Source organism: Sebastes fasciatus, chromosome 22 (assembly GCF_043250625.1).
Source record: "Sebastes fasciatus isolate fSebFas1 chromosome 22, fSebFas1.pri, whole genome shotgun sequence".
Classification (NCBI taxonomy): Eukaryota; Metazoa; Chordata; class Actinopteri; order Perciformes; family Sebastidae; genus Sebastes; species Sebastes fasciatus.
In genome coordinates, this window is record NC_133816.1 from 24,611,100 (window position 1) to 24,638,197 (window position 27,098).

At 40.6% G+C, this 27,098-nt stretch overlaps 4 protein-coding genes across 4 annotated transcripts; all 4 read right to left on the reverse strand.

Annotated features, from left to right (window-relative positions):
• Positions 1-166: 166 nt before the first annotated feature.
• On the reverse strand, positions 167-6,631 carry LOC141761014 (fibrinogen alpha chain). Its single transcript, XM_074624202.1, has 4 exons — positions 5,265-6,631; positions 4,383-4,566; positions 3,474-3,619; positions 167-2,550 (listed from the first exon to the last, which is right to left on the reverse strand). Exons 2-4 carry the CDS (start codon positions 4,465-4,467, stop codon positions 2,251-2,253), a joined length of 531 nt encoding a protein of 176 aa, XP_074480303.1. The 5' UTR covers positions 4,468-4,566; positions 5,265-6,631; the 3' UTR covers positions 167-2,250.
• Positions 6,632-6,783: 152 nt separating this feature from the next.
• On the reverse strand, positions 6,784-14,548 carry LOC141761010 (fibrinogen alpha chain-like). The gene is made up of 7 exons (XM_074624198.1): positions 14,389-14,548; positions 13,463-13,555; positions 13,050-13,233; positions 11,536-11,681; positions 9,919-10,017; positions 8,628-8,786; positions 6,784-8,283 (listed from the first exon to the last, which is right to left on the reverse strand). Exons 1-7 carry the CDS (start codon positions 14,443-14,445, stop codon positions 7,747-7,749), a joined length of 1,275 nt encoding a protein of 424 aa, XP_074480299.1. The 5' UTR covers positions 14,446-14,548; the 3' UTR covers positions 6,784-7,746.
• Positions 14,549-15,285: 737 nt separating this feature from the next.
• LOC141761006 (fibrinogen alpha chain-like) lies at positions 15,286-21,747 on the reverse strand. Its single transcript, XM_074624191.1, has 8 exons — positions 21,539-21,747; positions 20,487-20,579; positions 19,029-19,212; positions 18,374-18,519; positions 17,894-17,992; positions 17,556-17,720; positions 16,511-17,123; positions 15,286-16,304 (listed from the first exon to the last, which is right to left on the reverse strand). Exons 1-8 carry the CDS (start codon positions 21,593-21,595, stop codon positions 15,595-15,597), a joined length of 2,067 nt encoding a protein of 688 aa, XP_074480292.1. The 5' UTR covers positions 21,596-21,747; the 3' UTR covers positions 15,286-15,594.
• Positions 21,748-21,940: 193 nt separating this feature from the next.
• Positions 21,941-26,768, reverse strand: LOC141761008 (uncharacterized). The gene is made up of 3 exons (XM_074624193.1): positions 26,621-26,768; positions 24,178-24,606; positions 21,941-23,874 (listed from the first exon to the last, which is right to left on the reverse strand). The coding sequence occupies exons 1-3, from the start codon at positions 26,757-26,759 to the stop codon at positions 22,586-22,588; spliced, it is 1,857 nt and encodes a 618-aa protein (XP_074480294.1). The 5' UTR covers positions 26,760-26,768; the 3' UTR covers positions 21,941-22,585.
• Between the last annotated feature and the right edge of the window lie 330 nt (positions 26,769-27,098).

The following is a 27,098-nucleotide window of genomic DNA, read 5'->3' on the forward strand; positions in this document are numbered from 1 at the left end:
GGCTTCAGTTCCCCGTCGGTAAAGCGGTGAAACTATTCTAAATAAAGCATCATACAACCACACTTCAAAACAGCCGAACTATCCCTTTAATATTCATTCACAAACCTGGTGACGAGAGAAACTTATTTGATAACAAACACGTGAAAAAAAATAGGATTAGCCCGTGCAAAGGTAACAGAATTGTGCAAAACTGTGTTTTATTAACTGATCTGTGAATATATACAAATACAATGTGCTCAGAATTGTGGAGACAGTGACATAAATAATATAACAGAGGAAAGTGTGTTCTCCGTGCATTAATATTTAAATGATGAGATAAACCTTTATTGATCCCCAAAGACAAAGACGGAAATAAGTGTAAAGGTAAATAGAGAAGTAAATATAAGAATAAATAAAACAAGATTATTATTTATGTAAACAGTGTACACCAGAATAATATATACTGTGATAAGTAATGATACTTAGTGTTGTCTGTACTAATATAGCAAAATAGAATTATAATATAGTGTATGATGCGGTTAGTATAACATGATATAGTATGATATAGTACAGTATGAGGTATACGATATAGTGTAGTGCAGCAGAATGACAGAATATCAAATGTAATATATATTAAAAGTAATGATACTACTATAGAATACTATGAAATCAAAAGTAAGTATGGTATAATATTCAAAAAAAAAATATATATATACATATATATATATATGAATAAATGAGTCCAACAATTCACACATTATTTTTGCATTAAATTAAAATGTTAATTGCAAACTGCTGCATTTCACCCACTGGACAAACTGACAGACGTTTAACAGTTTAACGTGCACGTAAAAATAAACATAAATTAAATGAACATGTTGGAGCAGTTATTGTGCAGTTATTCTGTTTATTTGAGGGCGTTTCTGCAAATTCTGAAGTCCCGGCAATGAAATTTTGGATTTATGTAAAAAATTTGCATTGCAATGTTTGTGAAATATATACACAATGTTATTTTTTTATTATCTTGACATAAAAATAATTACTAAATAATGTGATTTAATAAAATTTATGTAGTGTTTTATGGGTCCAAACACCACTTTTCCTCACGATATTTATTCAAAGCCAAACAAATGTAGTTTCCATGGAAACAGAAGTTAGCAGGTGAGCACATGGTGACCCGACTAGATCAATAGAAACAAGGTTAACAATCACCTTTTCTTCTTCTTCTTCTTACCAGTAACATTTAAACAATAACTTAATATTACTGTTGAATTCATGTATATTATAATGTTGAGAGTCAAAGCTAAAGTAGCAGACCTTGCTAGCTGACATTTATCTGCAATATTAGCAAAAATGTTATGTCCCGTAAAGACATTGGAAATTGCAATATCTGTCATAAAACACAACATATTTTATATATTTTTGGTTACTGTCTACATTGTTAAGTGGCTTAGAGAAAATCATGAAATCCCCTATTTTAAAAAAATGTTTTCATATTAATATTTACATTTTTCCTTTTCTTTTTTTTTATTTAAATGAATGAATGAATTAGAAATTATAGAAATTTTAAAAAGAAAAATATACAAAGTGAACATTATTGTAACATTGCAGTTAGGACATTTAGTAAGAACCGGATGGGATATTGGGCCGATACTGACTCAAATAGCAATTTTATGCTTATATACTATATACATTATATATTGTAATTTTAATTCCCGTTTAAGTTTTGCTCAAAAGATTAAAACGGTTACATGTTAGCTGTAATTCCTGTTAATTGTGACGTTTTTTTATCAAGTTTCTGGTGTATAGTTTATTATTTTAATAATAAATAACAATTAAATAAATGCATATCTACGTGTTTATTTGTTACATTTTATTTTACAAAATTAAGAAAGTGATGATTAAGGTCAAGCTAGACAAAAAAAAGAATGATCCCAGTCCCAGTCACATACAGCTGATTAATTAAACTGGTATCGGATCGGTACTTGGTAATGGGACTGAAAAAGTTGGATCGGTGCATCCCTAGTAGGAACAAGTGATAAAAAAACCCAAAATACACATGTTAGAGATTCAAATCTTAACCACTTGATGTCATTTTGAAATGGTATGGTAATGGTTAAAAAAAATGTAATTCATAGAGGTTGATTTTTCAGAGTCAAAAGTGAGCGTAGTTGCAGAAACACCCTTGAACGGACCCATTCAGAACCAAGTGACAAAGTGCTGAAACACCCGTTCTCTGTGACCAGTCACACCTGCCTCCGTTGAGCCCTTTCATTCCAGCTCCGCAGGATCGAGCTCCTCCAGTACGACCCGGTTCTGTCCGACGTCCTCCAACTCGGTCAACAGTTCTCTCTGGACCGTCGGGATGGTCTTGTACTCTGCGGCCGGTGCCGGGCCGACGTCCACGGGCTGCAGCTTCACACGTGGGATGTCTTCAGGAGGCGTCGCGGCCTTCTTGTCCATCTGCTCCGTGTCGGCTCGAAGTGCTTGATAGCCGAGATGATCGACACTGAACGGTGATGCCGACCGGCAGGACCCATAGCACGCTCGCAGCTTTATGTCAACGTCCACCTGGGGGCGTAAACAACACTCGTATTATTCCCCTATAAAGTTAAGGTGGTGGACTTCTTTAGTATTAGAACAAACTAACCCTAACCCTAACCCCAAAGAAGTTGTAGTTTTGTTGCCTCAACCTAAATAAGTTGTAGTTTTGTTGCCTAAACCTAAAGAAGTTGTAGTTTTATTGCCTCAACCTAAATAAGTTGTAGTTTTGTTGCCTAAACCTAAAGAAGTTGTAGTTTTGTTGCCTCAACCTAAATAAGTTGTAGTTTTGTTGCCTAAACCTAAAGAAGTTGTAGTTTTATTGCCTCAACCTAAATAAGTTGTAGTTTTGTTGCCTAAACCTAAAGAAGTTGTAGTTTTGTTGCCTCAACCTAAATAAGTTGTAGTTTTGTTGCCTAAACCTAAAGAAGTTGTAGTTTTATTGCCTCAACCTAAATAAGTTGTAGTTTTGTTGCCTAAACCTAAAGAAGTTGTAGTTTTGTTGCCTCAACCTAAATAAGTTGTAGTTTTGTTGCCTAAACCTAAAGAAGTTGTAGTTTTGTTGCCTCAACCTAAATAAGTTGTAGTTTTGTTGCCTAAACCTAAAGAAGTTGTAGTTTTATTGTCTAAACCTAAATAAGTTGTAGTTTTGTTGCCTCAACCTAAATAAGTTGTAGATTTATTGCCTAAACCTAAAGAAGTTGTAGTTTTGTTGCCTAAACCTAAAGAAGTTGTAGTTTTGTTGCCTCAACCTAAAGAAGAATTTTACTTCATAAAATAAACTTGAAGTATACTACTTTTTTGAGAGGGGGTACCTGCAGAGTCGGGTGATAATTCTCTACAACATATGATGTTGTTTGATCAGTTGCTAATATAAACATATTGATTATTTATTTTAAAAGCTGAAAGAGGAGTTCTTCTGAAGCTGAAAACAGCCTCCCGTCAGGTCTCACCTCTGTCCGATACAAGTCCTCCATCTGTTTCTGGACGTCGGCTCGAAGCTCCTCGAGTTGCATCGACAGCCGGGACGACCGTTTCCGTAGCGACGTGAGGTTCCTGGCCAGTCCTTCTGCGTGTTCCACAAACTTCAGCTCCGACACTGGAGACGAATACAGCGTTAATGAGGGCTGGGCCGATACACCTTTATCCCGATTCGATACTATCACGATACTTGGGTGTCGATTTGATATTATATTCGATATTACGATATTATTGTGATTTTTTTTCCATTAACTCAAAAATCAAAGAATAAAGACATTTCCCTCACAGATTAGTGGGATTTTCTTTTTAATTTATAAGGGACATGTAATGTTTTATACTTCTGGTGAATATAATCCCTCAATCTTATTTCCATATGATAACGTTCCCTGCTAACTTTTTCGCACTTTTTTTTCTGATATTTTGCAGACATATTTCAGCCTTTTTGGAAATTTTTTTGGGCCATATTTCGGACATACTTTGGCATTTTTTAGACGTTAGCATGCAGCTTTAGCCGTGATGTCTAGCTGTGGTTTTCCTGTCAATGTGTGAAACCCAAAGTGTTTCCATCCTTTACTGGATGTGTAGTGTTTACCACGCTGGATTTAACATGTGAAGGTGCAGGTCGTATCCACGCTGACCCTCCAACGTTTTCTACTTTCTAGTTTCGGTTCGCTGCGGTTTGTTTTGATTGACGGATACGGAACGGATATGACGTCACGTTATTCAGACTACAACAATAAAAGCGGTAACTTCCTTCTACTAGAATAAAAAAAAAACATAGCGATACATATGTGAATCAATTTTTTCTCCCCACCCCTAGCGTTAATCAGACAGTTTTACTTTACTGTGTCCAGAATACCAAAACAAACGGTCAGTCTTACTTTGTCCAGTGATGATGACTCTCCGGTTGTAGCCATAGATGCGTGTCATCTCCGTCATGGACTTCTCAGCCGCTTCATCGTACATGTTTGCCGCCTTACACACCGTCCTCAGTTTGCTCTCCACCTTGCGCTCCCTCTGCGAGATCAAACCCTGGAGTCTGCAGCCAGAGGGGCACTTGGAAACCTTTGGAGAGGAAAACCAGGGTTTACTAGTGTATCCGAGAGAGTGGGTGCACATATAGGCGGAGAGAAAAAAAAGCGCTTGAAAGCATGGCGCTATTATTACTAAACCTGAGGGGACGCACCCTTATTTTTTCCCTGATAAGCAACACTGTGGACAAATCTGTGTTTAAATCAACAGGAGGAGAGTTAGTAATGTTAGCTGTTAGCAGCCTGTGGGCAGCACAGTCCTGACTGGATAAATAGCGGAGCTACTAACGTTAACGGAGGTGCCATTGAGTTATTATTATGGGGCGTTAATGCTCTGCTCAGCAAAAATTACTATTGGGCGAAGGTAAATTACAACGTCATCATGAGTTTTTGGCGAGAAACTTGAATAAATCCAGTTGTTTGTAGGAGACTGTAGAGTTACTCTCCCCCAGTCTTTTAGACTTTTTAGACACTCACCTTGAACTAAAATATCCTCGACACAAACTCACCTTTGTGCTCAAGTCAAAGGTGATTGATTTTCTTTTATCTGCCATAACTTTATGTTTTCAGCTTTCAATTATTCCATGTTTTTATTAGATTAATTCTTGATTTACTGGCAGAGCAACTTAACACTTTGTTGTAGATGGAAAATGCCCCCTTCACATATTCTGAAATTACTTTCACACGCCGAGAAAACAGAGTTATATAACTAAATGATTGTGTGTTTCTCACCCAGTCATCGTCTGAACACAGAGCGACGTCTGATGTTGCTCGACAGCGTTGCTTCCTGTATGTCTGGGTGTGACTGGAGGGCTGTCGGCCATCTTGATTCTGCTGCGTCAGCCTCGTACAAACTGCAAACAAACAAAAGCAGGACTATGGTCAGTTCACCTTCAACTTGCAAATATAAAATGTCATGTGACAGTTGTGTTGTAATAGGACAAAGATCTCATGTAAATGTCTTAGAGCTTGAAAACATTGTGATTTATTAGATTTCGAACAAAAACACGTCAAATAATTTGATTTAACAAACTCAAATTGAATCAAGCATGAATATGTTCTGGCCTAAAAGTCATTGACCTCTTACCCTTCAACTGCTTTTAATGATCTGTTCTCATCAAAATGGGATAAATCTTTCCTCTACTTGTGATTTTTATTTAATTTTATGACCTTTTTCCTCACAGGAGAAGTCGCTGTTATAACTCGAGCCCCCGAGTGGGCTCAGATTCCTCTGAAATGTGAATCAATTCATAACAAAACATTCAACCAGACAACAAAAACTAAACATACAGCTGCAGTGGAATCAATTTCATTGCATGCTTCCAAATGTACCTATGACCAAAAACACTCCAATGTAAATATGTTAAAATGTGACATAATATAAAATGATTGCAGTAACAGACTGTTTTTCCATGTTGGGACAAATTTGGTGAATCTTTACAAATGTATAAGTTTCATGAAAGATGTATTTGTATTGAAGTGGCTGCTGGATATATAATGTTGAATAATAAAAAAACAAAAATGTTATGTTAAATATGACACATAAAATACAATTGATTCTAAAGACATTTGTAGGCAAGATAATTCACAACTTACATCAAGTGTTTATTTCAATGTGATGCTTTTGAATTCTTTTTATATTTCTAATGACTGGAAAATAACTAATATTTGTTAAAATGATTAAGGTGGACCTTTATTGACAACATGATGTAAACTTCCAGCTATAATTGACCTAGAATAAGTATGTGAAGGGTCAAGTTTAAATAAAACATCTGCTGATGTGTTTGACATTTTTTTTGGCAAACTTTCAAATTTTTGTCAATGTTTTTATTATTATAATTATTTATTTATTATATATTAAATGTTTTATTATTAATTTATAAGCTGAATATGTAAAAATAAAAGTTGATTTAAATGTTACAAAGTATTTCACAATAAAAAAAATAAAAGGAAGATGAGGTAATCTCTATTTTAATTCAGAGATCTGTTTTTACGCTGATGATAAAGTGCTTTTTTCTGATGATCAAAATAGCCATGTATAAAACATGAAACTTTCAATGGTACTTTACATTAAATATGATTGATAGAGACTATTCGTAGGAAGATGGCTTTTCTAATATATATTTTTTTATTTAATGTCTTGCTACTTTATAATAATATCTTTTTCACTGATATGTAAAAAAAGATTTCAACCTTTTTTTTGGTGATAAGTTAGTATTTGGACTTAAATAACACCACAAAGCAGAGTAGCTGAAGTGAACATTGAATCTTTATTGATTGAGCAGAGTTCAGTACACACTTTGGGAACATCAGGTCTTGTTCCAAGAACACTGGTGAGATAAACAGGTCAATGATCCGATGCCGTTTGACTTGATTTTGAAATCTCAGAATGATTTACGAACAGATCAACAGTCTGAAGGTCTGAAACTTTGATTTTTGGCCTCAAATATTTACCTGCAGCTTCAGTGTGCCATTACGTACCTTTACATCTTATTTCAGGCTCTTGTTTCTTTCGCCATTGTTGTTTCTTTGGGTTTAAATAAATGTGTATATTCTATATTATTTGATCACACTTTCTCCGTGTCCTATTCAAAAACAGTTTTCAGTCTGTAATTGGCTGGTTTTGGAGCATCAGCAGGATGCTTCAAATGCAGATTGGTTGGTGGCTACTTGATGTTTTTGGTGAGTGGGGTTCTGTTCGGTGAATTACGACTTGTTTAAATGTCACCTTTATTAAATGTATTTGTCAAGGACCATGCGCGAAAAACATTGATCTCAAAGTCCCTAAACGCAGTGTCTAAACTGGTGGCTATTGCCCTTTGTCTCGGCTAGCTTCAATGTACTCAAGTCATAAGTGTGCTAACAGTCACTTTCACTGCAAAATGGCCAATGAATTGTCCCGAAAAACTTAACCTGTTTTTGTCAATCTGCATTTGAAATATCCGACGGACTAAGAACTCCTCTCCACAGTTTGTGTTGTTATAAAGAAAAAACAGCCCTTAAAGTTCATCATCGCATTACACAATGACCCAAAATCCATCTAATTAAATACCTTTAAGCTCTAGCAACAAACAATAACAATTACTGTGTTCACTTCATATTTCGGTGCATAAGGCTAGCTAGAAAGCTGGCTGATGCTAACGCATGCTGTCTAGCTGAATGTGCTCGTGAAGATTTTACTCCTGATTTGGGACCTTAATCTAAACCTTCCCGATTATTTGGAAACGGGATGGTCATCGTCTCCTCTGTCTGTCAAGAACAGGCCGAGGTCGACCCCGCCCAATGTATCCCCCAACCCAGTTTTGGAATCTAAGAGACTTCCCTTGGCGCCACCAACTTGGAAGATCTTAATCCCAGAAGAAGAAGAAGACGATGATGATGAAGATGTGAAGCCAGGGAAGAGGTGGTCCATCCCTCCATTGGTGAGGTGTGTCATGGTCTGGCACTCGGGTCCTCCCTCCATCACCTCCTCCGTCTGTTCCACCGGCCCGCTCTTCGACTGGACGATGGTCGTCCTGATTCTCTTGGTGCAGGTGACGCTTTTGGTGGACACGTGGCTTGTACTGGAGTGGCCGAGGTCTCCGCCAAATAAATCACTGCCACCGCCGAGCTCAGTGATAGATGACGTAGAGGAGGAGGAGGAAGCGGAGGAAGAGGTTGATGGAGAGTAGGAAGTACCTGGTACCTTGGAGATGGTTGCTGGGGATGTTTCGGAGCCTTCCACCACTAGTACCAACTGGGCCGTCTGCACCTGAGAACGAAAAGGAAGAAGAGCTTTGATTGTGGCTCTAGAAAAGACACATTATTTCTACTTCTCCCCACGATATCTTGTGTGAATTAGGGGCTGGACAGCATCTGGGAGAGTTAGCATGTTCTTTTGGTAACTGAATAATGAGGGAACACAAGTTATCATACCTGAAGTGGGGATGGGAGAACGACCTGGAGAAGTGGCTTGAGATAACAGTAACGACCTAAGTTAGCGTAGCGTTTGCTAAAAGATGTGTGACTTTGACTATGTCTGCTTTGAGGAGGTTCAATTTCCCAATACTTCACAGTCGGAAGCAACAGAAACAATGAACAAAAAGAGACACTCACATCAGGGAACATGTCTTCTGTCTTCTGTCCCGCCCGGTTGCTGTCCCCGGACTTGTAGATGGAGTCCACAATGACATCCTTCATCGGCCTGCTCTTCATCACGTACATCGACCCGACAGCCTCAACGTTCCGACCCGACTGGGAGTCCAGCTGGTTGACCTGGGACAGAAAGAGACGACAGCTTCGTACCAAAACCGAAACAATGCAAAACATGATGTGTATTACAAGTTGTACTAATACTGGCTTGTGATTGTGATTCTTTTCGGCAGGTTTGAGCATAAAATTCAAAAAGTTTTATTTTGAAAGGGTACAGTGAAATGCCATTTTTACTTTCTTAGTGTGATGTTTTTCTTGTTGAAACTAGGTGGGATACGGGATGTGAAGCATGTGATCACAAAAAATGTTGAACTATTCCTTTAAATATTCTGGCTGTACAGAATTGGACTGAAACCACAGACTGTATAAAAGAAGTGGACGTAGTCACCGTGATGTCACCCATTGGTTTGTGGACTACCGTTTTAAAGCCTCGGGTTAAGCATTTTGGCCGTCGCCATCTTGGTTTTTGGCCATCACCATCTTGGATTTTTGCAACCAGAAGTGACACGAGAGGGTGGAGCTAAGTGCAACCGAACGTTGAATAAGACATTTATTTCACAAAATGTTTCTAAATAACTAAAAATATTGATCCAAAAGATTTCTAAAATGTAGAAACGCCAACAAAATATCTCTCAACACAGTTCATTTGAACTATGTACATTTTTTTTTGTTTTTTAGATATGCAAAACAATTTAAAAAAAAAAAATGTTGTGGCATTTTTCAAGCCTTTATTTATAGGACAGTGGATAGTCTAGAAAGGGGGAGAAAGGGGGGGTGACATGCGGATAGGGCCGGATTGTATTCGAACCCGGGCCTGCTGTGGTTAGGACACAGCCTTATGGACGCCCGCTCTACCAACTGAGCTTTCGGGGCGCCCAAGATACGCACATTTTTACGAGCAGAGCGAGTACAACGGTGTTCTGATAGCTCTGTTACGTTCCGCATGTAACATAACGTAATGACATCATCACGAACGTAAGATGTGATGGCGTGGAAGACATTAGCCTTAGCTTTCCGCTGCAAAAACAATGAATGCTCTAGCTATTGTGGTCTTTATTTTACATTGATTTAAACACGATCATGCAAACAACGATCTCCTGCAGCCATTATGGGGCACCGCGTGCTTCATCATAACGATCATGCAACACACTGTTCTTGAAATGGTCCTGGGTGTTGGGTGTGTTAAGGTCTTTACCTGTTTTTCCAAAGCCACGTAGCTCTCCTGGTCCACCTGGTACTGGGTGTAGCTTTCGCAGGATCCTTTGCAGGAACGGAGCTTAATATCGATATCAATCTGACAGAGGAGACAAAGAGTTGGAAATAACATGCTTCCTGTTTAGCAAATGAGCAATGGTAGAAGAAGTATTCAGATCTTGTACTTCAGTAATAGCACCAATATCACAGTGTAAAAATACTCACTTGATAAGTTTGTTAAAAGTCCTGCATTCAAAATCTTAAAGTACCAAAACTAAAAGTACTCATTATGCAGAATATACACGTGTATTATATTATTGAATTATAATTTTTGATGCATTTGTGTTTGTCACTTAAAGGGACTATTTGTAACTTTGTAAGCGTATAAATGTAGCGGGTCGTCACACATGCGCGCTCGCATATGCGCGTTCGCGTGTACCTGCTGTACCCTCCTCCTCTGCCTGCTCGCCTTCACTCAGACAGCTCAGCTCGCTCCACCTCTAGACGTGAACGCGCGCTCACTCCTCACTGCAGAAGAGTTAGTTTAGCTCTGAGAATATCTAGTGAATGCACAGGGGACGTTTGTGCAGAAATAACTGCTGCAGCTCCTCCAGACCAACAGAGGTTTACTGTGTCTTGTGAAGTGACGGAGCTCTACAGAGATTTACCTTGTCTTCTCGTTACCAACCGGGTGCCGGTGTCTCCTCTGCTCTCTCCGGCTGCGGGCGGAGAGAGCAGGGAGACACGCTGCAGAGCCCCGCTGCCTCAGCCTGCACTTAGGCAGGAAAAGCCAACACTAGGATCAGATCTAAATCATGTTCATGGAGAGACCTTCGTCTGGTCAGCTAACATTACTGCCAAGCAGCTGAAATATAGAGTGATATTGTGGTTTTAGCCGACTTGTGTCGCCTCACTGTTTTGAGTGATGCTCGTTCGGGTATATATTGAGAGCGAGCAAGCGCGAGCCCGACGCTGACTTTCGTTGATTTCACGGCCACAGGTGTCGCTGTTAAGAAGCATTTCTGAAAGTTACAAATAGTCCCTTTAAATGTTGGAGGTGCTAAAGGTGGAGCTCATTTTAATTAGTGCTGCACAATGAATCAAAATTTTTTCAAAATCGCAATATGGCAGTATTTGTTAAAATCGCAATATTTGTTAAAGGCGAAATGTGCGTCAAAATACCATTTTAAATCAAATACTGTTATGTTGCAGAGATGTCCTGGCCTACACATCATATTCTACAGATTTAAGAAAACATTATTTTCATTTTTTTTCAATGAAAATAATGACGTAAAAATTATTATTCCCTCCAATATCGCAAATCATATTGCAATTGTAATATCAGTCAAAATAAATCGCAATTAGATATTTTTTTCTAAATCGTGCAGACGACTAATTGAAATCATTTGAGAAATTTCAACATTACAGTGCTTTTTATCCAGAAAAATGGCAGATCCCCCGTTCACTTGTATGTTTACAGGCCAGTCCTGACCTCCCCAATATGGCGGCGCCAATGCAGCATCTACTCTTTTTTTTTCTTTATATAACTATGGTTAGCTGTACCCCTGAGTATAAATCAATCTAAACGTGTATTTTTGTCCCAGTTGGGTGTTCGTACCTCCAGCCTCTGCATCTCGACGACCTGGTCCTTGACTCGCTCCTTCATGGCGGCCAGAGCACTCAGCTGTCGGTCGATCTTAATCTTCATGTCTGTGATTCTCTGACGCAGACTCTGGGCCAGGTCGTAGTAGGTGTTATCATGACCTGGTGGAGGAAGGGAGGATGAATAGATGGACAGAATGATATACAGACAGGCAGACTGACTGAGACTTTGATGAGAACTTGTTATTAACTTAACGTATATTTTAGTAAGAAGCTTGCTGTTTTCTGATTTGCTGTTGATTCAAACAATATAAATTAAATCATATAATTCAGTTTAATTCATCATTATTTTCCTAATTATTTATTACTTTTGATAGCCATTTCAATGCTTTTTTGAGCTTATGTACCAACATAATATGGTGCCCCATTATTATTAATATATATTGATAATAATTATCTAACATTTTCTAATAACTAGACTAGCTTCTACTTGCGTCCCCGACATATTGGTGCCTCGTGTGAGGCATATTATTGTTGGCAATTATTCATAATTGTGTAATATTAATCTTCAGTATAATTTTTGGTCAAAACCAAAATTTTTGATTCCACTTCTAAATTAGCCAAAAGTGTTTACATTCAACACCACTAGTCTTCCACAGGAGTAGACGTCGAGCTGTACTTATAAACAAGTACATTGTGGTGAGAATTGATTTATTCTAAGCAATTTGAGACATTTAGTTATTGACAACACTTTAAGCCTTCATAGTGTTATTTTAAGATCTTGCTATTGCTGCTAGCCATTCGAGTTAACCTACTCTGTAGAACTTGTAAGAATTTCAGTTCAGCATTCGAATACTATTTATTCAATGAAATCTAGTCAATCTGTTTTAATTTGTTGTTAATTCAAGTGCTACTTTAATTAAGACACAGCGTGCCACTGGCCCTGTGCAACATAGAGAGCTTGTACCTGGCTGTTACTGCCTTGCATTCCAGCCTGAGTGAGTTAAATAGAGCCTGAGATAGAGCCACAGTGTGCTACCAGCCCTGTGATACAAGTTTTGTACCTAGCTGTTACTTACACGTGTTACAGCCTGAGTCAACATTCCGAAAAAATCCTAAGAGTTAAAAGATTGGTGCCCCGAGGATAATTTAATATATATTAAATCATATTATTCAACATAATTAATCATTATTTGGATAATGATTAATTACTTTTGATAGCCATCCTAATGCCTTTTTGAGCTTATGTACCAACATAATTTGGTGCCTCGTTATTATTACTATACATTGATCACTTTTTAATATTCATTTTATTCATCTCTGACTACAAACATGCTGAAAACCAAACATTTTTACTGTATTAATTTCCCTAGAAGTGTATGATTCAACTTTTTCCCATAGTCGAGTGTTAAAAAAATTAACAAAAATCGCAATAAATCGTAATATCGTGATAGTATCGAATCGGGAGATAGGTGAATCGAGCCCTATCAAAGTTTAACTCTAAAACGAAGTACACACACAAACACTAACCAGCGTCAGTGGTGAGTTTGTCCTTCAGGTAGTTGTAGGTCTGTATGGACACCTGGTCGGCGGAGCGGTGCTTGGCCTTGTTCTGGTCCAGGAGGCTGCGGATCTTCTCGATCTGCTTCAGCGCGCTGTGGTCGTATTTATCTATCAGACCCTGGATCCTGCAGCCCGACGGGCATTTAGAGCCCTGAAGGAGGACGGGAGAGACGGAGATGAGGGATGGTTCATGAGAGAAAGACGAGCTTTGGCTCGTTACTTAGTTTATGCTTCAAGTAGGATTCAAGGTACAGCTTAAAAGAAAAAAGATTATAATTTGTGTTTTCGGCTGCTGATAAGAGCAAGAAAGAAATCATGAGGATAAAACTTGGGCTCCAGAAAAACAACTGATGGAATGAAGTGATAGGAACAAGCTGTACCCATTGGTCGTCTGTGCAGAAAGGCCACTCCTTCTGAGTGTCACATTTTTCAGATCTGGTGCCTTGTTCCACCGGACGGGCTCCTCTGGGGTCCTGGAGACAGAAAGAGACGGAGAGTTTACGTCTCCTAAATAAGTACAGACGTCTTTTATTTGATATAAATATCATTTAAACACCATTATATTTAGTATATATATAAATAATGTTCATATTCTTTTTTATTTCTTTTTTTGGAGGGTGGCTTAACCTATCTATGATTACGTCTGTTAAAATGAATCTCACGAGTTAGCTACAGATGCTAAACTCTAGTTATATAATAATATAATAACAAAAATTATCATTATATTATAATATAGTAAGACCCAGGTTGAAAAGAACGGCTTGTATGTATTAAATCATTGCAGAAATAAAAGAAATGAATGTAATAAAGAATGAATACATTTAAACATTATTTATTTAATAAATAATACAAATATACAAATAATAATAATATATACAATAAAACAATTTAAACAAAACTAAAATAAATAAATTAACTTAAAAGTTAATAAAAAATATAAATAAATAAAAGGGAAAATTAAATTGAAGAGTAGATAAGTAGGGAAATTCATACACAAGTAAATATAATGTATGAAGCAGATTTAAACAGAAATTACAATTTAGGATATGTTTAATGACATTCATTTATTTATTGAGTCATTTACTCATCTATGTTTGATTTTTTACAGATTCCGTCCTCCATAAAAACAAATCAAGTTTTAAAATACAATTCTAAAACATAAAAATAATTACTATAAGAGCTTTAGAAATTACATGTAAAAAATGTTTTCGTGAATAAAGGTCTCATCATTTCAACAAGACGTGTCTGATTTCTGTCAGTTTGTAAACTGTTTTACTGTATTAAATCATGATGTGATGCGACTCACCAGAGTTGAAGCCACAGTAATCAAACCGAGACAGACGAGTAAGTTGAGTCGCTCCATCTTTGTTGCTGTTGTCCTCCGCTCTGTGTGAAGACTGAATGCTTCTCTAGCGCTGCCGCCGGGTCATTTGAAGCCTCCTGGTTCAGTCTGACGAACCTGTGACTCATCAGGAAACGTCTGTCAGGTCAGATCAGAGTTCAGTAACCTCGGATGTCAACACCGATTAATGTTTGTTGTACTGTGCGTCTTTGCTCAGTTACTACAGGACTTACTGGCATTTGATCCAGTATATTTTCTCAAAGCAAACAGTGACAAACATCGTACATTTGTACATTTTCTGTGGTGGACCTTTATTAACAACATTATGTAAACTTCCAGCTATAATTGACTTAGAATAAGTATGTGAAGGGTCAAACTTCAGTAAAACATCTGGTGACGTGTTTGATGTGGGGTTTATTTCCATAGTAAAGCAAATCTGGTGATTTTTGACTAAATTAAAAGCTGAATATGTCAAATCAAAAGTTGATTTATATGTCACAAAGTGTTTCCCAATAAAAGAAATAAAAGCAATATGAGGTAATCTCTATAATTAACTCAGATCACTTTGAAGAGATTCATTTTTACGCTGATGATAAAGTGTTTTTTTCTGATGATCACAAAAGCCACATTTTATTTTTCATTGTATAAAACATGAAACTTTCAATGGCACTAAGCATTAATTATGATTGATAGTCGGAGACCAATTTGTAGGATGATGATTTCTTAATATTTTTTTTTGTATTTTAATGCCTTGTTACATTATAAGAATATTCATTTCATTGGTATGTTGGAAAAGATTTCAACCTTTTTTTTTTGGTGATTTGTTATTTGGACTTAAATGACACCACAAAGCAGAGTATCTGAAGTGAACATTGAATCTTTATTGATTGAGCAGAGTTCAGTACACACTTTGGGAGCATCAGGTCTCGTTCCAGGAGCACTGGTGAGATAAACAGGTCAATGACATTTACACAAAGTGCAAACATCCCACGCTGTTTGACATGATTTTTAAACCTCAGAATGAAGAAACTTTGATTTTTGGCCTCAAATATTTACCTGCCGCTTCAGTGTTGCGTTACATCTTTACGTCTTATTTCAGGCTCTTGTTTCTTTGGGTTTAAATAAATGTGTATATTCTATTTTATTTGATCACATTTTCTCCATGACCTATTAAAAAGCAGCTGGTCGGATAAACATCCTAACAGTTTTAAGGCTGTAATTGGCCGGTTTATACGTCACCCACACGACTCCGTTTTCAATCTCATACGGCGTGTTTTTCTCCGGGTCGTACGTGCCTTTATAATAAATCCCATTCAAGTTAGCCGACTGGCAGTTGTTGTACCACCACCCGCCCCCGTACATCTCCGCGCAACTCTCCTCCCACTTGTCGTTGTCTTTGTCGAAGGTGCTAAATTTCATCCCGTTGTGGGACAGGTAAGACGCCATGTCAGAGTTGGGCATCACCAGAGCGTCCCCGGCCTCCCCGATGTACCCAGACACGTGCAGCGGGTACCCCTCCTCCTCCGTCCCAACCCTGACTGTGTACTCAGCACTGGCTACGCCCCCTTCCCAATCCTCCAGCTCCACCTTCAGCATGGTCTCGCCCTGGTTACTCAACAGGTGGAGGTTCTGGTTGCCCAGCCAGTACTCCCCCTTGCCCTTTGCGTCTATCGAGCCGAACCCGTTACGGTATTCTGCCCAGGTGCAGTTGAAGCTGAGCGCGCCGCTCTCTCTTTGCTGGACTAACAACCACCCGCCCATTAGCCCCTCCTGCTGGCAGTAAACGTCCACTACCTGCGTGGAGTCCGTGCCGCCGGGTTTGATCTTAAACAGGCCGTTCGTTTCCCCGTTCAGGTGGTTCTGGTGGGCTGCGACACAATCTGCGAACAGAGAGGGGCACACCGCAGACCGCGAGTTAGTTTGGCTGGCTGATACTTACTGCAGGGATAAGGACGGTCACTTTCCCTGCAAAATGGCTAATGCTGTCATTTCATATTTTTGGTGCATAAGGCTAACTAGCATGCTGGCTGATGCATGCTGTCTAGCTGATTGTGCAGATTTGACTCCACGTCTGATGTTTTGGTACCTTTTCCTATATAGTCGGCGTGCCGCTCAGTACGCGTGGTCTTCACACTTCTGGCCTGGAAATCAGGAAAGTCATCCTCTCCTGCGTCCGTCAGGAACCGGCCGAGGTCGAGCCCGAAGTCAACTCTAAATGGATCCTCAAACCCAGTTTTGGAATCGAAGAGGCTTCCCTTGGTGCCACCGGTGTGGACGGTCTTTGTCCCAGAAGAAGAAGAAGACGATGATGATGATGAGGATGTGAAGCCAGGGAAGAGAGGGCCAATCCCTCCCTTGGTGAGGTCTGTCATGGTCTGGCACTCGGGGCCTCCCTCCATCACCTCCTCCGTCTGTTCCACCGGCCCGCTCTTCGTTTGGACGACGGTCGTCCTGATGCTCTTGGTGCAGGTGACGCTTTTGGTGGACGCGTGGCTTGTACTGGAACCTCCGCCGTTACCAAAGATATCACCGTTGCCTCCGAGCTCAGTGATGGATTTAGATGACGTAGAGGAGGAGGAGGAGGAGGAAGAGGTTGATGAGGATGTAGATGGAGAGTAGGGAGTACCTGGGACCTTGGAGATGGTTGCTGGGGATGTTTCGGAGCCTTCATCCTCGAGTACCAACTGGACCGTCGGCACCTGAGAACGAAAAGGAAGAAGAGCTTTGAGTGTGGCTCCAGACTATAGATTTCTACTTCTCCCCACGACATCTTGTGTGAATTAAGGGCTGGACGTCCAGTTATTTCTTTCACTGAACCAGCATCTGCACGTCTTTTTGTTAAATAAATGATGTTGGAACACAAGTTGTCATACCTGAAGTGGGGATGGGAGGACGACCTGGAGAAGTGGCTTGAGATTAGCAGTAACAGACTAAGTTAGCGTAGCGTTTGCTAATAAAATATAGACCGCCCCCCCTTCCCTCGGTGGTACAAGGCGGATATATGATCCCGTTTAAGGTGTGACCGCTTGTGTTTCCCACTTCATTTATTTCCTAAACATCTGGACCGCTAACTCTTGCAGACATTGGTTTTTAAAGATTTTGAACCCAAACCAACATAAAGAGACACTCACATCAGAGAACATGTCTTCTGTCTGCTGTCCCGCCCTGCTGCCGTCCCCGTCCCCGGACTTGTAGATGGAGTCCACAACGGCGTCCTTCATCGGCCTGCTCTTCATCACGTACATCGACCCCACAGCCTCAATGTTCCGACCCGGCTGGGAGTCCAGCTGGTTGACCTGGGACAGAAAGAGATGACAGCTTCAGACCAAAACCAAAACAATGCAAAACAGGATTTTTGGGACAAGTTGTATTAAAACTGAGTGAGACTTTTATTATGATGTTGCCGTGGGATACGGGATGTGAAGCATCCTTAAATGGTCCTGGGTGTGGGGTATGTTAAGGTCCTTACCTGCTTCTCCAGAGCCACGTAGCTCTCCTGGTCCACCTGGTACTGGCTGTAGCTTTCACAGGATCCTTTGCAGGAACGGAGCTTAATATCGATATCAATCTGACAGAGGAGACAAAGAGTTGGAAATAAAATGCTTCCTGTTTAGTAAACGAGCAGTAATTAAGTAAACAATATCCAGGTACGATGGCGGATGCTTGTCCTATTAGTTATGACGTTACGTCACTGCTGTTTGGGATCTAACCTACAGTACTCCACGTAGATTATAAACGCTTCAATATTAAAACAAATCGGTTGAGAAACGTAAACGTTATAGTACTATCTATCCAGAAACACAGCAGCTCCATGTTCACTTGTATGTTTACAGGCCAGTCCTGACCTACCCAATAAGGCCGCACCTACTTTTATATACCTATGGTTAGCTGTACTCCTCAGTATAGATCAATGTATTTCTGTATTTCTGTCCCCGTTGGGTGTTCGTACCTCCAGCCTCTGCATCTCGACGACCTGGTCCTTGACTCGCTCCTTCATGGCGGCCAGAGCACTCAGCTGTCGGTCGATCTTAATCTTCATGTCTGTGATTCTCTGACGCAGACTCTGGGCCAGGTCGTAGTAGGTGTTATCATGACCTGGTGGAGGAAAGGAGGATGAATAGATGGACAGAATGATACACAGACTTTGATGAGAACTTGATAATAAATGAACATATATTTTAGCCTGGCACAGATCGATCCAAACTCCATTCAGAAAACAAGCATTTTAAAAGTTGTTTGCTTGTCGTCATGGTAACAGACCTGACATAGCATGAGTTCAGACTTTTTACAAATCTGCATTATTATGTAGTTATTTTGGCATCATTTTGATCTGTTTATTGATATTAAATCACACTACAGTCTGTTTATTTTTGGGTTCATACCGCAGTAGCGACGTGTGTCTTGCTAGATACAGTCCCAGTGTGATGACACCGTATGTGAATACAGCTCGCCGCCGGGTGACGTTATGAACCCAGATACGACGGCGTTTGGTTTTCTGACATATCTGGGACTTCACCAACATGTAGAAAGCAGCAGCAGTGGTTATTTCTTCCATGGTTGATGGAGGAAAGACGGGGATAAAGTTGAAGTATCTAAACACTAACCAGCGTCGGTGGTGAGTTTGTCCTTCAGGTAGTCGTAGGTCTGTTTGGACACCTGGTCGGCGGAGCGGTGCTTGGCCTTGTTCTGGTCCAGGAGGCTGCGGATCTTCTCGATCTGCTTCAGCGCGCCGTGGTCGTATTTATCTATCAGACCCTGGATCCTGCAGCCCGACGGGCATTTAGAGCCCTGAAGGAGGGCGGGAGAGGGGTTCATTAGATGTCAGGAAGAACACTAAATAACGCTACGAAGTTAGGAAAAACTTTTGCATGCAGTATAAATGTGTTATTGTCTCCTATTCTAAAATGGTGTGTTTGAATATTTCTGCATACTGGGAGTCCCTAAACAGACATTTCATTGACCTCCCTGTATAAAATGACCTGTGGTGACCTCGAGGATAATCACAGCCTTATGAAACTTTACAACAACAAACTAGAGACCTACAGCATTCAGAGGATGGATGGATCAGACTAGAGACCTAGAGCATTCAGAGGATGGATGGATCAGACTAGAGACCTAGAGCATTCAGAGGATGGATGGATCAAACTAGAGACCTAGAGCATTCAGAGGATGGATGGATCAAACTAGAGACCTAGAGCATTCAGAGGATGGATGGATCAAACTAGAGGCCTAGAGCATTCAGAGGATGGATGGATCAGACTAGAGACCTAGAGCATTCAGAGGATGGATGGATCAAACTAGAGACCTAGAGCATTCAGAGGATGATGTAGGTCCAAATAATGTCTGAAAAAAGGTGAAAGTAAAGGGGGTTTCTCAGCAGCTTACATAACAGAAGCGCTCGCCATCCAATCACCGAAAAATGTTGCAGAAATCTCCAAAATATCAAAAGGTTTTGATCCCAAATCACAGCATGGCTTTTTCTCTGGTGTTCCTCAAGGTCTTGGTGTCTTAATGTGGTATTTTGGAGGGACTATTGATAATTGTTATCATTCTATAGTGGTAAAAAAAACTGGTTAAATTTAGCACCAAATCTGTGTAACAAATGGTATCAACCCCAAAAACTGCTGCAACAACTTCTGAGACATAATAGAGCATGGGGATGACCATCATAGACTTCTATCATCATGTTCTAAACCCTTATACACTTTTACAATTGATTTTAATTCATTAATAGATTGTTATTTCTGGTTCAGGTTCCGAGCTTTCAGATGATGTACACCACTTCTATGTGACATCTAGTGTTCACCTGCTATCTCCCCATAAAGACCCCCTGGATCCTCCTAAAAAAAGACGGGTCAGTGAAAAAGAGGGGAGGAGTGGAAAAGGTTAACTCACTCACAACATCTCACACTGGATTAAAACATCTGCATCTAAAGGTACATCTTAAAAGAAAAAAATCGAATCATTTCCAGCTGCTGATAAGAAAGAAATCATGAGGATGAAATTTGAGCTCCAGAAAAGCAACTGATTGGATGAAGTGATAAATCAGGAACAAGCTGTACCCATTGGTCGTCTGTGCAGAAAGGCCACTCCTTCACTGTGTCACACTTTTCAGATCTGGTGCCTTGCTGCACCGGACGGGCTCCTCTGGGATCCTGGAGACAGACCCACAATGAAAAATAAGTACAAGTGCAGATCATATGAATAGCTGGAGATTTTACATGCTAGAAAATGCATTAATATATATGTATATAAATATCATTTAAACACCATTATATTTAATATGTACATAAATAATATTTATATATTTAGCTTTTTGTAGGGTTTATGTTTACATCTGTTGAAATTGAATAATACGAGTCAGCTGCAGCTGCTAGACTGTAACTATAGAATAATACAATAACAAAAAAAAATTATATTATGATTATAATAAAGTAAGACGAAGGTTGAATTATGTATGTATTAAATTAAATTAGCTCTTGTGCCACAGAGAAAAGGAAAATGACTTAATCAAATGAACTTTGTTTTGAAAACTACATTATTTATTAACATATTATTATTATTATCATTATTATTATTATTATTATTATTGCAGAACTATAATAAATAAATAAATTTGATAACTTACTAATACTAATTTAACTACTAAATAAATATATAAATAACACAAATATACAAATAATAACCAATAAATACAATAAAATAATTTAATTAAATTTAAAATAAATCAATAAAGGAGAAAATTAAATTGAAGAGTAATAAATACGACAATTAATACAAAGGTAAATAAATAAAAAAGCAAATTAAAATAGAAATTTCAATTTCTGTCACATTTGATCAATTAATTAATTAATTAATTAATTAATTAATTAAGCACATTTAATGGCATATTAATTTATTTAACGGGTCATTTATTTATTTATTATTTTGGCAAGCTCCGTTCTCCATAAAAACAACTAAACGAGGCAAAAAACAATTAAAGTAAAATTCTAAAACATAAAAAAGAATTACAATAACAGCTTTAAAAATTATTTTTAAAAGAATACTGATTTCTGTCGGTTTGAAAAAATGTTTTATTGTATTAAAACTGTCACCACGATGTGATGCGACTCACCAGAGTTGAAGCCACAGTAATCAAACAGAGACAGACGAGTAAGTTGAGTCGCTCCATCTTTGTTGCCGTCGTCCTCCGCTCTGTGTGAAGACTGAATGCTTCTCTAGCGCTGCCGCCGGGTCGTTTGAAGCCTCGTGGTTCAGTCCGATGAACCTGTGACTCATCAGGAAACGTCTGTCAGTTCAGATCAGATCAGAGTTCAGCGACCTCCGATGTCAACACCGATCGATGTTTGTTGTACTATGTGGGTCTTTGCTCGGTTACTACAGGACTTGTGATCAGTGTTCAGAGACGTGTGCAGGCAGGCAGGCAGGTGATCCCGGCTGTTGGGGCTGCAGCTAGTTACACGGTGGACGGGCACACACCGATTACATCACGTACCCACCGCCGCCACCGTCGTTTTGCTTTTATTTTTACAGAAATAAACCCCTTACGCTCATTTTGGCTTATCAGCACCGTCTTATCAATAGATAGTCGGACGACAGACGCCACAAACAGAAAGTGAACGCATCTCAGAGCAGCAGGAGTCAGATTTCTGTCACACGGATGGTGACAAGAGGTTAACGTCGCGCTGTTGTAAAGTGGTATCGGAGCCGTTTTGAGAGTACGAGTACATGAGCACAGTATCGGACCCGATACCGGTATTGGTGCATCCCTAGTGTAACCGGTGGGAAATGTCCTCACCGTCACATCCCTAGATGCAGCTGCTGCAGTAGAGGATCAATCACACGTTGTGTTAACAATCAAAGAACGCTCGTGGTGAGACAGTCATTTTTCTAGATCTGGGCACAAAAAGGATCGATTGCAGGTGTCGTTTGACTGGAGAAGTTTCGTTACTGGGTTGTTTCGGTCGAGTATGAAGAAGAGCTGGTGCTCGAAACGTCACTAAGATGTGCCAATGAACTGCACTTAAAAAGGAGCTACAGTGTGCGGACCTTCTTCTACTACGGTTTTGGATGTGCGCAACCACCTTACATTGTTTTGAGTACCGACACCCAGCCCTCAGCCCCAAGGACACTCTGCCATGTGAGTTCAGCTCCAAAGTGTCTAATGTTTCTTGTTGTGTGTTAACCGATGACTTGTGAGGTGCTGTTGGAGCCTGAAGCCTCTCCGACAGTGTTCACACTCAAACGGCTTCTCGCCTGTGTGAATGCGTATGTGTTTGGTGAGGTTGCTCTTGTGGTTGAATCGCTTCCCGCACTCTTTACAGCCGTAGGGTTTTTCCCCCGAATGGATCATCTGGTGCGTTTTCAAGCTCACAGCCTGGGTAAAGCGCTTGTCGCACTGGAAGCAGCGGTGCGGTTTCTCCGCCACCGCCGCCTCGCTGCACTCGTGACCGGCCAGCTCCGTGAGCCCGCACAGGGAGCAGCGTGGCGGTTTCTCCTCGTGAGCGGACCGGTGTGTTTTCAGGGCCGACTGATTGGCGTATCCTTTCCCGCACTTGTCGCAAGTGTACGGCGTCTCCCCCGTGTGGCTGCGCTCGTGGACGATCAGGTGCTGCAGGAGTCGGCAGCCTTTGCCGCAGAATGAGCAGCGGTAGGGTTTCTCCCCGGTGTGTATCATCTGGTGCTTCTTCAGATTGCTCCGGACGCTGAAGGCCTTGGGGCACAGGGAGCACTTGAAGGGTTTCTCTCCCGAGTGGGTGAACTGGTGGGCCGCCAGCGAGGCCGGGATCCTGAACCGCTTTGGACACAACTTGCACTGGTACGGCTTCTCGCCCGTGTGAACCCGTTGGTGCTGCTTCAGTTTTGTCAGCTGCTTGAAGCTTTTCAAGCAGTGGCTGCAGCCGTGCGGCCGCTCCTCGGAGTGGCTGAGCATGTGTGTTTTGAGGTCTCCCTTCCTGGCGCAGTTCTTGCCACATTGCTCGCATGTGAACGGTTTCTCCCCCGTGTGGGTCAGCCGGTGCTGCTTCAGAGAGCCCTCCCTCCCAAACTGCTTCCCGCACACCTCGCAGCGGTAACATTTCTCTCCCTTGTGTGTGAGGAGGTGCTGCCGGAGGGTGCGCAACATGTAGAAGGTCTTACTGCACTGCTTGCAGGCATGACATCTCTGTCGCGGAGCCGCTTCTGAAACTTCTTTACCGTCGTGATTTTCGCTGCGCGCATGCAGCTTTAAGTGGCGTTTGGTCCGGAAAGTCAGGCTGCATTCGTTGCACGAATACGTCTCCTGCTGCGCTGCCTGTTCTGACGACGCCGGCAGGCTGGGCGTGCCTCTGGTCGCGTTGCAGCTGTGCCCCTGGTGTCTGGTGAGGTTGCTCCGCTTTGCGAAGGATTTCCCGCAATCCTCACAGCGGTGACGTCGGGGTTTGGATGCACCTTCCTGCTGGTTCTTCTCCGCTTTGTTTTCATTGGGCGAGTCAAAAGAAAGAAAGAAAGAAAGAAAGGAAGAAAGGAAGAAATACACAGTCACTGTTTCTGTTCAGGAAATGACAGGAATTGACAGGAATTTCCTAACAGGGATAAATAAAGCTGTATTGTATTTTAGATAAACTCATCTTCCAATATATAATTCTGTATAATTAACAGTATTCAAAATAGAGCTTGATTAATCGATTGAAAAGAAATTAAGTTGCATTTTCTTTTGAAGTAAAAGTCCCTAATAAAACCAGCATACATTTTAAACTTTACAGAAAGGTTTACCTCCACCTCCCCGCTCAGAAGCTTCTTCATCCTCACCGCCTGCATCACAGAGCGTAGCTGTTTTATGGGATAGTTCATAGTTCTGTATGAGCCACGTCTCGCCGTCTGAGCCGCCGCCGTCGTCCTCCCAGTCGGGGTCTTTGTCATCACAATCAAACTCCTCGTCTTCTTCTTTATATAAATTGATCTCTGCTCCGTCGTCAGCGTCACACCAGTCCGGGTCCCGGTTCATCTGCTGAGGATTCTCAAAGCGGTCGCCTGCCTTCGACTGGTCGTCGTCGTCCTCCTCCTCCTCCTTTACCTCGACCCGGACCCCGGCGTGACTCCGTTCTGCTGCCGCGTGGACCGCCTGCCCGCTCAGTCCTGGAGATTTCACGCAGTCCACCAAGCAGACAGACGGCGCCATCAGAGCGAGGGCCGAGAGGTCGTCTGAGGACACACACATTCATTCGCTGAGGCGGTTTCAAAGAGCAGGAAGTTATATGAAATGGATGCACCATGTGGCCAAATGTCTGCCACTCAGGATTCAGGAGAGTCTGGCTCGTCTTTCCCCGATACCAAGCGTGAGTTTGACCGCTGGGATCATTTGCATCACATGCAGAGGAGGGGCTTTCCTCCATGGATACCAACAACATTTCATCTACCAAAATAAACATTATTTCTGCTTTGTACATGTTGTGGAAGTCTCAGATACGTCATAAAACCAAACGCCGTTGTGTCTGGGTTCATAACATCAACCGCCGACGGCGCTCTGAATTTCACCAAGCTGTATTCACCGTATCTAGCACGTCGCTGAACCCAAAATAAACAGTTTGTGCTTTGATTTAATTGCAATAAACGGATCAAAATGAAGCCAAAATAACTAAATAATGATGTTTATTTGTGAAAAAGTCTGAATTCATGCTTTGTCAGATCTTTCCACAACACAACAAGCAGACAACTTTTAAAATGCTTGTTTTCTGAATGGAGTTTGGATGGATCAGTGCCAGGCTATGCAGCCGCTTCATCAACACTCGACATAAAGTCATCTAGAGACGTTGTTGTTTCTACTGAGACAGTCTGAGTTGTTTGGTCTATAAAATGGTGTTAAATGTCACTCAGTGTTTCCCAAAGCCCAAGATGATGTTCTCAGATGACTTATTTTGTCCACAACTAAAATATATTCAGTTTACTGTCATAGAGGAGTAAAGAAACCACAAAATATTCACATTTAAGGAGCTGGAATCAGAGAATTTTGATTTATTTTTTTTCTTAAAAAATATACTCAAACTGATTAATCGATTATCAGAAGAGTTGACATTGATCAGCAGGCTCCTTTCTAAGCATCAACATTCATGAGGTGCTTTGCATAGACCACTTATAGGGCTGTGTGTTGGCAAGAATCTGGCGATACGATACGTTTCACAGCTATTCAATGTATTGTGACACTTTAAGCAAGGCGGTGTATTGCGATTTTTTATTTCATTTTAGGAAAACTGTCATAGTATAAAAGACATACCAGAAATACACCACGCATGCAAAAAACTGCATGTGATTATAATAAAGTGGGCATATCTGTAAAGGGGAGACTCGTGGGTACCCATAGAACCCATTTACATTCACATATCTGGAGGTCAGAGGTCAAGGGACCCCTTTGAAAATGGACATTTAGCGTAAATTTGGAGCGTTATTTAACCTCCTTCATGACAAGCTAGTATGACATGGTTGGTTCCGATGGATTTATTAGGTTTTGTAGTTTCATATGATACCAGAATCTTCACTCCAGCTTTAAAAGGAGGTTAAACGGAGGAAAACGTGAAGGAGGTTGTGTTTGACGCTCAAACCTTTTTGGGGGGAGGACCCCTGTAGGGGTGTAACATAACATAGGGGGCTCATCCGTGACTAACATCACATGCAGTTTGGGGCAAATCATAGTCAAGTCAGCACACTGACACACTAACGGCTGTTGTTGCCTGTTGGGCTGCAGTTTGACATGTTATGATTGGAGCATATTGTCGTATGCTAAATGCAGTACCTGTGAGGGTTTCTGGACAATATCTGTCATTGTTTTGTGTTGTTAATTGATTTACAATATTAAATATATACAAACATTTGCATAAAGCAGCATATTTGTCTACTCCCATGTTGATAAGAGTATTAAATACTTGACAAATCTTCCTTTAAGGTACATTTTGAACAGATAAACAGAGTGTGTTAATTTGCGATTAATCACGATTAACTATGGACAATCATGCGATTAAATATTTTAATTGATTAACAGCCCTATAAAATATATCTGCAGATAACAAAAACACTTAAATACCACCACATAACTAACATGATGAAATAAAGAAACTGCCCTCACACCCCCCCTTGTGATGGTGAACTAGATGTAACTAAAAGATAAAGATGTTAGAGAGCACAGATCATATAACGGGAGGTTAAAAACCCGTCAGCTGCTCACCTTCCGGCCTCGCGGCTGGTCTCAGGACTACAGGAGTCTTCAAACAGTCCACCAGGCAGACAGACAGCTGCTTGAAGCCCAGCAGAGACGGACCGCTGGGGGACGCCATGGCGGTCTCAGTCGACCTGAAGGACCACATGAGTAAGACTGCGGTGAGATTTGATTTCATCGTTTGACTTCAGCACATGGCTGCAGCTAACGATTATTTTCATTGTAGATTAATCTGTTGACTATTTTCTTGATTATTCGTTTAGTTCTTTGGTTTATAAAATATCAGAAAATGGTGAAAAAGGTAGCGCTGCAACGATTCATCAATTAGTTATCAACTATTAAATTAATCAAAGTCCAAGATGACAACCTCAAATGTCTCAAAGATATTCAGTTTACTGTCACAGAGGAGGAAAGAAACCAGAAAATATTCACATTTAAGAATCTGCAAGCAGAGAATTTAGACTTAAAATGACTCAAAGTGATTCAT